We start from the raw sequence: 12,911 nt of genomic DNA on the forward strand, positions 1-12,911 counted from the left end.
AACAGGCCCTTCGGCCCTCCAAGCCTGTACCGACCATGTTGCCCGTCTAAACTAAAATCTTCTACATTTCCGGGGTCCATATCCCTCTATTCCCATCCTATTCATGTATTTGTCCAGATGCCCCTTAAATGTCATTATCGCCCCTGCTTCCACCACGTCCTCCGGCAGCGAGTTCCAGGCACCCACTACCCTCTGTGTAAAAACCTTGCCTCGTACATCTCCTCTAAACCTTGCCCCTCGCACCTTAAACCTATGCCCACCAGTAATTGACCCAGAGAAAAAGTCTCTGACTAGCCACCCTGTCTATGGGTGTATTTTTGTAGACCTCCATCAGGTCGCCCCTCAACCTCCGTCGTTCCAGTGAGAGCAAACCGAGTTTATTCAACCTCTCCTCATAGCTAATGCCCTCCATACCAGGCAACATCGTGGTAAATCTCTTCTGGACCTTCTCTACAGCCTCCACATCCTTCTGGTAGTGTGGTGACCAGAATTGAACACTATACGCCAAATGTGGCCGAACTAAGGTTCTATACAGCTGCAACATGACTTGCTGATTTTTATACTCAATGCCCCGGCCAATGAAGGCAAGCATGCCGTATGCCTTCTTGACTACCTTCTCCACCTGTGTTGCCCCTTTCAGTGACCTGTGGACCTAGTTAATTCTGGACACATCCACATTGGAAGTCACCGGCCTGAAAGGGTAACTGTGTTTCACTCTCCGCGGGTTCTGCCTGACCTGTGAGCATTCCTATCACTTTCTGTTCCTTTTTCAGTTTTCCAGCATTCGTAGTCTTTCGATTTCACCACCTGGCCAATACTAGCACTGGATGTGGTGGACGTTGCTAAACGTTAATGGTCTTCAAACACGTTAAACACATCCTGTGTTTTCCACAAAGTGGCAGGTTTTCCATGCCCACCGAAAGTGGCCCGCCACAGGGCAGGGCTGGAAAATCCCAGCCAGTGAGGCAGACTGGATAAGGTGTTATCTTCCAAGGCACTTCACAAAGTGACTGTTTGATTTCGGAGATATCTGGTGGGCAAAGTCGCAGAGGGTGGTGAATTTCTAGAACTCACTGCCCCATAGTGTGTTGGAACGTAGTCATTAAATGTTTTCAAGAAAGAGAGAGATAGATTTTTCATTTTAGAAAAATGGGTTAAAGGGTCAACATGTGGGAGATAGATTTGAGACAGGAATAGATCAGCCATGATCTGATTGAAGTGGGCTTGAAGGGCTGCACTGCCTATTTCTGCTCCTAATTCCAATGTTCCTAAAGGGTGCTTTAACAAGTGAAGGCTAAATGGTGGACAATTGACATTAAAGGTCTTTTGTGTCCCTGGTGAACTTAACTGGACAACGCATAAGAGCAGGGACCTCCTAGAGAGTACCAGAAGAGCAAAAGTTGTTGCCCAACCCATGGAAGGACATTCTCTCATTTTAAAATGCCAGTTGACAAAATCTGATAGGACGAAGCATCAACAATGATTATTGTTTAGCAGTGACTAATTTGGGCAGCACAGTAGCACAGTGGTTAGCACAACTGCTTCACAGCTCCAGGCTCCCAGGTTCGATTACCCGCTGAGTCACTGTCTGTGTGGAGTCTGCACGTTCTCCCCCGTGTACGCATGGGTTTCCTCCGGGTGCTCCGGTTTCCTCCCACAGTCCAAAGATGTGCGGGTTAGGTGGATTGGCCATGCTAAATTGCCCTCAGTGTCCAAAATTGCCCTTAGTGTTGGGTGGGGTTACTGGGTTATGAGGATAGGGTGGGGGTGTGGGCTTGGGTTGGGTGCTCTTTCCAAGAGCCGGTGCAGACTCGATGGGCCGAATGGCCTCCTTCCGCACTGTAAATTCTATGACAAATCTAATCACCAACAATGGGAAAATCCAACCTCACAGGCGTGAAAAGATGGGAAAACTGGATAAATACAATCATTCCTCCAAGGACAATAATCATCACCACCACAAAACCACCAGGTCATAGTATCAAAATATAGCATTGCTGGCTTGCAATGATATGAACATAGGAATTATGAGCATTCGGTCACTTGGCCCTTTGAGCCTGCTCCGCCATTCAATAAAATCATGGTTGATCTGATTGTAACTTGGACTCCACATTCTCCTTAATCCTGATAACCTTTCACCCCCTTGCTCACCATGAATCTATCTACCTCTGCCTTAAAATTATTCAAAGACTCTGCTTACATCGCCTTTTGAAGAAGGCAGTTCCAAAGAGTCATGACCCTCTGAGAGAAAAAATATCTCCTCATCCGGGTCATAAACGGGTGACCCCCTTATTTTTAAACATTGGCCGCTAGTTCTAGCTTCTGGGAGGAAACGTCCTCTCCACATCCACCCGGTCAATACCCCTCAGGATCTTGTAATTTCAATCAAGTCGCCTCTTACTCTTCTAAACTCCAGCGGGTACAAGCCTAACCTTTCCAACCTATTCTCATAGGATAATCCACACATTCCTGGTACCCTGAACTGCTTCCAACAGATTTTCACGATTTCTTAAATAAGGAAACCAAAACTACACACATTACCCCAGATGTGGTATCATCAAGGCCCTGAATAACTGACTCATAACCTCCCTATTTTTGTAATCAATTCCCCTTGCAATAAACATTAACATTCCATTAGATTTCCTAATTGTTCGCTGTACCTGCATGCTTTTCCAATTCATGCACTCGGACTACCAGCACCTCAGAGCCCTGTAATCTCTCACCATTTACATATGTTTTATTTTCATCCTGCCAATATGGATAATTTCACATTTTTCCAAACCACACTCGATTTGCCAGATTGTTGTCCACTGGCTTAACCTGTCTCTATTCCTTTGGAGCTTCCTTGTGTCCTCTTCACAACTCACTTTCTTATCTAGCTTTGTGAAATCAGCAGATTTAGCAAATGTACCTTCAGTCCCTTCATCCAAGTCAGTTAAATAAATTGCACAAAGTTGAGGTTCCACCACTGATTTCTGTGGTACACCACTCGTTACATCCTGCCAACCAGAAAATGACCCATTTCTGCCCACTCTGTTTCCTGTCAGCTAACTAATCTTCAATCCATGTCAGTATGTTACCGCCTACAACATGAGCGTTTACACTTCACAACAACATTTGATGTGGCACCTTATCAAATGCCTTCTGGCCAGTACATCCACCAGTCCCCCCTCATCCGCAGCACCTGTGACATCTCCAAAAAAACTCTAATAAATTGGTTAAACATGATTTCCCCTTCACAAAACCATGCTGATTCTGCTTGATTGCCTTGAATTTTTCTGCCACATAATACCTTTAATAATAATAATCTTTCTTAATGGCTTCCACCATGTTCAACAGATGTTAGGTCAACTGGCCTGTAGTTTCCTGCTTTCTGTCTTGCTCCCTTTTTCGAATAAGGAGTTAGTTTGCCATTTTCCATTGTAAGGGAGGCTTTCCTGAATCTTAAGAGAATTTTGGAAAATTAAAACCAATTAAAACTATCTCACTGGTCATTCCCATTCAGACCCCAAGATGAAGTCCATCAGGACCCAGGGCCTTGATAGCCTCGTTAGCTCCAACGATTTGCTCAGTACCACTTCCCTGTGATGATAATTTCCTTGAGTATCGGACTCCCCATTCCTGATTTACAGCAATTTCTAGCCCTTTTCGCTGGAACTCCTTCCATGAAGCCTTTGAGAGTATGGTCCTCCCAATACCTCTCATAACCACCTCAAATTCGAATTTTGGAAAATGTGCCCACCCATTGCTCGTAGCTCTTGTACCGCTGCAAACATTTAATGAGATTGCAAGCAACTTGAACAGGAGTAGGCCATTGGCTCATCGAGCCTGCTTTGCCATTCGGTGAAATCATGGCTGATCTGATGATGGTTAGAATTCCACTTTCTTGCCCCCATTTCCCTGGACTCCCCTAGTTGATCAGAAATCTAACCGAATATGTTCAATCAACCAACCTCCACCGCTGCCTGTGGAAGAGGATGCAAAAGACTAACGAACCTCCGGGAGATGAAATTCTTCATCTCTGTCTATAAAACAGAGGCCCCTTATTTTAATCTGAATGAACACGTTTGCTCTGTGTAAAACCTCCGGACATTTCTCTCCTTTAAAGGTCTCACTGAAACAAGTTCCTGTTCTTGATAAGATGAGCACGAGGATGCGTATTTTGGAAAGCACAATGAAATGCACGTAAATACATTCATCAGCAGGAGCACGTGTCTTCAGAAAAGCGGGCGGGTTCGATTTATACTGATTCTGGTTTCTGTAACCTGTTTGACAGCTGTTCTGCAGAGGGCAAAAGAATAATGATGAATTTTTAAAACAGTGGGACAATGCAAGAAGCATGGTGCGAATCTAAGTACGTGGACAAAATCAAAATAAAATTCACCTTTAATGGGGAGAGATTAATCAAATTTCCTATTGCTAGTGACAGTGCTTGCTGCATATATATATATATATATATAATATGGAGTGGGATTTTCCAGCCCTTCCTGTTGGATCGCCTTGTTCTGCCAAGGATGACACCCCCTCCGTGGTGAGTTAGACCAGAGAATTCCTACAGTGCAGAAGGAGGCCATTCGGTACATCGAGTGTGTGCCGACCTTCTGAAAGAGCACTCTACCGATGCCCACACCTCCACCCTATCCCAGTAAGCCCACCTAACATGCACATGTGGGAGGAAACCGGAGCACCCGGAGGAAACCCACGCAGACACGGGGAGAACGTGCTGACTCCGCACAGACAGTGAGCCAAGGCTGGGAATTGAACCTGGGTCCCTGGCAGCGTAAGGCAGCCGTGCTAACCACTGTGCCAACGTGCCGCCCCCGCGGCTGGGCCCGGAGAGAACCATGTAAAATGTCGTGGACATTGGTGGGACCAGAAGATTGTGCCAGCGGCCAATGGTGAACTGCCTCCTCCACTGGAAAATACATCCCGTGGTGGTTGTTTAGAAAGGGGGAGGGGGAATGGAGTGGAGACCCTGTTGTCAGGACATCTTGTGGCATAGTGGCCGCATTCCTACCTCTGTCCCAGTACTTGATGGCCAAGAAAGGTATGTTTGCAGCGAGCCAAACAGATTGATCATCAACTCTTTCCAGCGGGCGGTACGAGTCAGGGTTTCCTGGTCAGTCATGTCGCATGGGATTGTCAACGAGAAACCCCAAGAGCACTTTGTCAAGACGAATCATGGACCAAAGGAAGTCCATGGTCACCAAGGCCCTACTCGTAGGAGGAGTCCCAGTTGTAACACAGAACCTGTTGTCTGGTACTGAATAGGGGAGGGTTGCTCTGGACATAAAGTGAGTTCCCTGTGCAGAAATCAATGGGGCTAAGCTCTGTAAGTGGCTCAACAATGCTTTCTGATGGGCCTGGCACGGCACCAGGCTATGAGGAGTGAGCCAGGGTCGGACTGAAATAGCAAGGCCCAAAGCAGAAGTGCTGAGGATTCATATGATGAAGCAGCACAGGAGGGCCATTCGTCAATTGTGTCCATGTTGTGTAGTGCTGCCGGCACTTGTGTCCATATTGGGTAGTGCCCACGTTACCCACGACATTACCCTCAAGCCTGTCTCACTGCTCCATCTGTTTTGATTCTCACAGATGTCAGGTATGGAGTCAAATTTGAGAATACAACCTGGTCAACAGCAGAGGTTTCTTTTAAAGCTAGCAAGAATATTTGGGGATGGGACCCTTGACACAGAGCGCTCAAAGACTCACTGCAACCCTTCTGGCTGACTGATGACAATGGCTACATCTGTGCGCGGTTAATGAGGAACACTAGATGTGCCCTTGGCAGCTACAATTCAATACTCATCAGAGTTCAGGAAGGAACTCCCAAGGTATCGATAATCTCCCTTAGGGCAGTATGACAACCAATAAAAATTCCACGACGCACAATTTGAAAGGGTCGGCTGGGATAGAACCAAAGCGGTTGAAAGGATTTTTTTTAACCTGAACCTATCTTTCAAAGAGCAAAACAATCGTGGAATGGCGTTTAGGGCCGGGAATCTCCGTTGCAAGTCCCCCCCCCCCCCGCTACGAGCGAGGACGGGGAATTTTGCACTGCCGCGAATGGACGGAGAATCCCGCCCCAGATCTCGAATAGCCTACAGGCGAAATGCACACAGAGGCGGCAACGCTAAATGGCCAGCGCGGCTTGGAAATGATGACGGCAGCTCAAGTCAGCAGTGCGAATAGGAAGTAAAGACTGCTTTTAGAACACGCTAATCAGGGAACAGGAGTTTGGAATGCGAATGGAGGAACGTTCCGGGCAGCGGGCGAAACATTAAGCGACACACAAAAGATCAGGCTGCAGCTTAAAAGGATTTCAGGCATGCTTCAGAAAACAGACTGTAAAATGGGTACAAGGCAAAGGTACGTTAACATCTACTGAGTCACAGATTCATGCAATAAAGTGGAAGATTGCAGAGGGAAATCAATAAGTAGGGATAAAGAGCCCTGCACTAATGGTGTTGTTCCATACAAGGAGATATGTGCTGGACGCTAACACAAAATGAAATCCCTTTTCAAATCTGCTGCTTTATAGCTCCATCATTTATACTGAAAGCCCAGGGCTGTCACCAGCCTCGCTCATGTGGTGCCACTTGCGTTTCAGGATTAGAAAGTCGTGGGTTCAGGGCTCTATTGGGGGACCTGAGCACACAATCAAGGCTGGCAGTCAGTCCACCGAAGTTACCCGGGGGGGGGGGGGGGGGGGGGGGGGGGGGCTACACCGTCAGAGGTAATGTTAAGTCACAACCTCTTCCTTTTGGTTCAAGTCCTTCTGGAAAGATCCGTGGCACTCTTCCAAAAAAAAAGCCAACATTCCAGCCTCAATCAAAACCCCCTCAAGACACACTAACACGAGTCATTCCTTTCACTTTCTGAGTGTAGAGTGTGGACAAAGGTAACCCCAATCTCCGAGCGCAGAACAAACGACGGTGCTTTAAACGCAATCCCTCGCTGGTCGTGAGGTGTGTCGAGATAGCCCAAAGGTGTTTCGGAAAATCTAAATTTTCTCTTAAAACTTGCATTCGGCAAATCTGGAGACCAGGGAAAGCGTTCGTTACAGTCGGTTCTTTAATGATTCAAATCTTAGATAGCTACGCACCCCAAATCTGCATTTCCGTCGCTACAATGTGTAGCCCTATGCCAGAGAACTGGGCCAATGCAGCCAAGGAAGACCTGGTTAGCCTTCGACGGGGGACTGTGCAGATTCACCACAATGATATGGAATGAAATCATAAGACTGCGCATATTGGGTTTGCATTCCCTCAAAGTACAGAAGAGTAAAGGGGTGGTCCAATTGCTGGTTAGATGAGTTGATAAGGAAACTCAACAGAAAGTTTAAAGAAAATGAGGCAGATAGATTTTCGTGAATGCAACTCAGCTGGATACCATCAGCAACAATTTAATTGAACGGCACAACTGGTTCAAGGGGCTGAGCGGTCCTGTTCCTTTCGTTGCTATGGAAATACTCCACCTGCGATTCACCACGGACTTTAATCGCACCGGGGTGGTTTTAAGGGAGAGGACAGGTAACAAGGGACGGAGCAGGGGAGGCGATGGTGTAATGGTATTGTCACGAGACTAGTAATCTAAGACTCGGGGAAATGCTCTGGGATGCCAGGTTCAAATCCCACCATGGTGAAATTTGAATTCAATAAAAATCTGGAATTACAAAGTTAAATGATCATGAAACCATTGTCGATTGTCACTAATGTCCTTTAGGGAAGGAAATCTGCCGCCCTTACCCGGTCTGGCCTACATGTGACTCCAGACCCACGCAGCGATGCGGTTGACTCTTACCTGCCTCTAAAAAGGCCTAGCAAGCCACCCAGTTCAAGGGCAATCCCCCATGATCAGCAAAGGGCAGCCCTGAAGAGCGACCCCTCCCCCTTTCTTCCGTCATACTCCTCAAACATTTAAATTAAACAAAAAACAGGCTCCCCACTCCTGCTGCCCAAGCTCAATGTTTTATGGTGTCGGCAACGAGTTGGCCGCAAAACAAACCTAATCAACCCTTAATTATTAATTTGAATAAGGAGGGCAGGCTGCCAATTGTGGTGCCCTTTTAACCTCCCCCCCCCTCCATATCATGGGGAAGCACTCAGGGGTGGGCAGGAAGGGGGTGGGAAGGGCGTCTACCCCACGTTACCTGCCTCCTTCCCGGCATGTGGAAACATACCCGTCAGAGGTCGGTAAGATTCTGCTCATAGTTTCCAGTTTGTGCACAGCAAGCTCCCACAAGCAGCAATCGTGGTAACGAGGAGATAGTTTGTTTCAGTGATGTTGGCTCTTGGATGAATGTTGGCTGAGGAATCTTGGGAAGCAATCCCGCCCCAACCCCACACGTTCATGCTCCTCTTCGAAATAATGACGTGGGGCCTGCTACCGCTGAGGACAGATGGAGTCTCGTCTGAAAGAAAGCGCTCAGACGGTGCAGCACTCCCTCAGTACGGCACTGGATTATCAAGCCTGGGTTTTTGTGGACTCGAGCCTCTGGAGTTGGGGTTTTAAAACCACCAGCGTCTGCCTCAGAAACACGGGTGTGTTAATCAACCATGTCATGCCAGGAGAGGGATTTTCAGTCAGGATCAAACAAAGCAGAATTCAGCAAGCGTTAATGTCAACGCTGTGTATGGATCTTTATTTAAATTTTTGTGTCAGGGCTGGGAGAGTCTCTGAAAAGAACTCTTGTGTTCCCTCTGCAGGATCCTACTCTCAAACAAAGGAGAAAGCTATCGAACCGCCCCGAGTATGACCATCTATCAGCACCCTTGCAACTTCACCCTGTCTGCTTTACCAATGTCAACCCAGGAAGCTCAGAAGCGGTGGGTAGCCAAATCCAGAATTGAGTGATGGTCGGGTTGCTAGTTTGGAGATGGGGGATTTGCAGGGGTGGGAGGGGGGGGGGGGGGGGGGGGGGGTGTAGCAGGTGCAGCTTTTAGCTACCCACTACCAGACTGAGGGCCAACACTGAACGCCCCCCTGACCAACTCCACAAAACCAAAACCAATCTCCTGACCCTGGAACTAAAACATTCGAAAGGGTCACTTCCAGGGAACCTGAAGGAGAGGGACGTCTTCCTCTTTTTAAGATCAGGAATTCAGTTATAAAGGCAGAATGCTTTCTTTTTGATGCTTTACTCAACATATTTATGCAGTCATTTTTTTTCCCTTCTCCACCAATCTCCAGCTCTTTTCTGTCCAGTTCGGTCAACCTCTTGCCCTCAAGGGATCTGATTCCCACCTGCCAGGGGTCGCAGTCTCGCCAGCACTGCCCATTTCCCAGTTCCTCTCACCCAAGCAGCCATTCTCTGGGTGCAAACAACGGACAAATGGCTATCAATAGCTTTGGCCGAATGTGGCGGGTATCGCAGCCAAACACGAACCTGGCCTTCTCTCAGCTTCCATGCACCTCAATGTCCAACGCATGTCAGCCAGTGGAGTGGAGAAGGCCTCACAGCACCAGGGACCCAGGTTCAATTCCGGTCTCGGGTGACTGCCTGTGTGGAGTCTGCACGCTCTCCCCATGTCTGCTTGGGATTCCTCCGGGTGCTCCGGTTTCCTCCCACAGATGTGCAAGTTAGGTGGATGGGCCACGCTAAAAACTTTCCCCTCAGTGTCCAGATTCGGTGGGGTTACGGGGATAGGGCAGGGCAGTGGGCCGTGGTAGGGTGCTGTTTTAGAGGGTTGGTGCAGAGTTGATGGCTTCCTTCTGCATCTTAGGGACTCATTAAAGTCTGACAGACAACAGCAGCACATCAACAGGAGGGTCTGGTTTGAACTCTACGCATGGGAACATCAACGTTATGACGGCAAAGACTACCTCACGATGCGTCACACATAAAACAAGCCAGGGGCAGCTTCAGCGGAGTCAGGTACTGCTAGCAAAAGACAATCATCATTTTCAATAATTGCACATGCAACCTGGAGACAAGGGGGGGGGGGCATTGCAGGAATGTCAGGTTTTTGCAGCAAAGCATACCATTACCAGGAAGCTAGGAGCAGGCCATTCAGTCCAAATTTTCCATTCAATGACATTATGGCCATTTGTGTCTGTATTTCTGATGTAGGTGCGGCAAAATCAAGAGGTGGGGCCTCTAAGTGTCACGGTGTCTCCTTGTAGACAGAATTTTGAATCGTACATTCGGCCCGTCCTGTCTATGCTATCCAATCAGCTCCACTTCTCTCCTGCTCCCCCACCATTGCCCTGAAATTATTTTCTCTTTTGAGTGAATATCCTCTTGCCAATTAATTTTTTTATCCTTTCACGAATGCTGAGGCCAGTTATGCCGTCAAGTTACCAAATCATGAAAAAAAAAAACGTTCTCTCATCTCCACCCTGGTGTTCTGCTTTTGTACCCATTCCTTTTAAGTCTGTGTCCACCGCTGTCCTTCCGCACCATTCGGAACAGTTTCTCTTGATTTGGCCTCTCAAAACCCCCTCTTGATTTTGGACGCCCCCGTTAAGCCCTCGGGCCTGCTCTGCCAGAAGGAGAATGACCCCCAGCTTGTCCAGTCTCTCCCCCCCCACCCCCACCACGTAACAGAAGAAATGCCCATGCCTCGAGGTACCTGACTGCCAGAGGAGTATCGAGCACTGGTCCTGCCCGTCGATGCCTTGGCCGAGCTGTGGGAGCTGTCAGCCGCCAAGCCGCCGCAACACTGCGAGTGGCGGAAACACTTGCTGTACTCTTTACGAACCTGCGGGAGACAAGAGCAGGGAGAGTTATGCGTCGCTCAGACGGTTTATATCGGCAAGAAGGAAAATAAACAACTCATAGACAATCATGCAGGTTTATTTCCAGAGAAACCAAATCATATTTTAACACATTTCTTTGTGTGTTGGGGGGGGGGGGGGGGGGGGGGGGAAACAGAAATTTTGGATCCACTTTTAAATGACATCTCGCTTCCATGAACAAAATGGCAGCTGGCAAAAACATTGTCAGGCATTGATGCAGTAACATTACAAGTGGAAGGCAGTCTACTGCAGCCACTGTCACCCTTTACACTCTATAAGTAGAATCACAGGAAAGGTTATGTCACAGAAGGAGGCCATTTAGCCCTCTGTGCTCATGCTGGTTCTCTGTCAGAGCACTCCGCTCGTCCCAAGATTGCTGCTTTTGAAAGTCATGATTGAAATCTGCCTCCGCTACACTCTCAGGCACGTACGTTCCAGATCCTCACCACTTGCGGCGAGAAAGACCTCCTGTGGCAACTCTGGTTCTTCCGCCAATCACGTCAAACCTGTGCCCTCTGGGTCTCGACCCTTCCACCAACGGGAGCCGTTTCCCCCTATCCATCCCGTGGCGACCCCTCCTGAATTTGAACACCTTCGTCAAACCTCCTCTCAACCAATCTTCTCCACGGACAGCAGCCCCAGCTTCTGCAATCCATCCGCTTAACCACAGTAACCAAAACCTCTGCAATATCTTATTTTCCAATCCACAAAGCCGGCCCTTCAAATAAATTAAAGTGGGGCTGTCATCATCATAGAATTTGCAGTGCAGAAGGAGACCATTCGGCCCATCGAGCCTGCACCGGCTCTTGGAAAGAGCACCCTACCCAAGGTCAACACCTCCACCTTATCCCCATAACCCAGTAACCCCACCCAACACTAAGGACAATTTTGGACACTAAGGGCAATTTATCATGGCCAATCCACCTAACCTGGACATCTTTGGACTTGAGTTTGAGCCCAGTCCTGTTGTGAGTTCCTATTCCTTGCTTTCCCCCAGATTGTAAAGATACACGAGTGGATGCAATCTGTCGAGGGAACAGGAAGGATGTGGTTACTTGGGTAACTGAGTAGCTACTGCCCCTTTTCAGAGTAATTAATGTGCAATGACAGTCAGTATAGCTGTGATAGTCAATCAAGCTTTATCTGGCACAAATTAGCTCGTGACAGCAATATATATGTTCTGGGATGCCTGCTTGATGGCTTCGATCTCATCTCTATCCCCAAAGCCCACAAAACCTTTCTTTCTGCGGCAGGAACTGGGAGAATGCGAGGGTCAAGAGGTGAAGTCAACCTGATCTGCATTTTTAACTTCTTAAAAGAATGGGGAAGTTTCAGAGTTCTGTGATTCGCCACCCCAAACCAAATAAAAACAGTCAAGCATAGCATTCAGCTCAAAAGCCTTGTCCCTTCCCAAGTCTACAACCTCCTCCAACCATCTATAATAATAATCTTTATTAATGTCACAAGTAGGCTTACATTAACACTGCAATGAAGTTACTGTGAAAATCCCCTCGTCGCCACATTCTGGCGCCTGTTTGGGTACACTGAGGGAGAATTCAGAATGTCCAATTCATCTAACAGCACGTCGTGCGGGACTTGTGGGAGGAAACCGGAGCACCCGGAGGAAACCCACGCGGACACGGGGAGAACGTGCAGACTGCGCACAGACAGTGACCCACGCCGGGAATCGAACCTGGGACCCTGGCGCCGTGAAGCGACAGTGCTAACCACTGTGCTATCCGACCCGTGTTCTCCTCCAACTCTGATCTCCTGTGTATTCACTGCCCCACCCCCCCTTCAGCTGCTAATGCCTTAAGCTCTGTAATTCCCTCTATACATGTCCGAGCCTCTTTAATGATGCTCCTTCAAAATGTACCTTCTTTAAGGAAGATTTTGGCCACCCAACCTAATATTGCCTAGTGCTGCACCTCTGACAGTGCAGCAGTCCTTCAAAACTGCACTAGGGTGCCAGCTGAATTTGAGTGTTGCACTGCCAGAGACACTGGGCAAGATTCTCCGGTCCCCCCACCGCGTGTTTAGGGTTTATTGGCGGCCGTGCCGTTCGCTGGCGGTGGGATTCTATCTTCGCGCCGCTTGCCAATGGGATTTCCCATTGAAACCACCCCACGCCACCGTGAAACCCGCTGGCGGGAATGCACTGCCAGCAGGAA

The 12,911-nt window shown here is 48.3% G+C and overlaps 1 protein-coding gene across 40 annotated transcripts in view; it reads right to left on the bottom strand.

Moving 5' to 3' along the window:
* The window catches only part of adgrl2a (adhesion G protein-coupled receptor L2a), a 683,083-nt gene that overhangs the window by 16,938 nt on the left and 653,234 nt on the right, over positions 1–12,911 (bottom strand). For all 40 annotated transcript variants that reach the window (XM_038793693.1, XM_038793686.1, XM_038793688.1 and 37 more), the window contains one exon: positions 10,575–10,703. In XM_038793693.1, the coding sequence (XP_038649621.1) occupies positions 10,575–10,703 (129 nt within the window). The remainder of the gene's footprint in view (positions 1–10,574; positions 10,704–12,911) is intronic.

The sequence above is a fragment of the Scyliorhinus canicula genome, chromosome 4 (assembly GCF_902713615.1).
Source record: "Scyliorhinus canicula chromosome 4, sScyCan1.1, whole genome shotgun sequence".
Classification (NCBI taxonomy): Eukaryota; Metazoa; Chordata; class Chondrichthyes; order Carcharhiniformes; family Scyliorhinidae; genus Scyliorhinus; species Scyliorhinus canicula.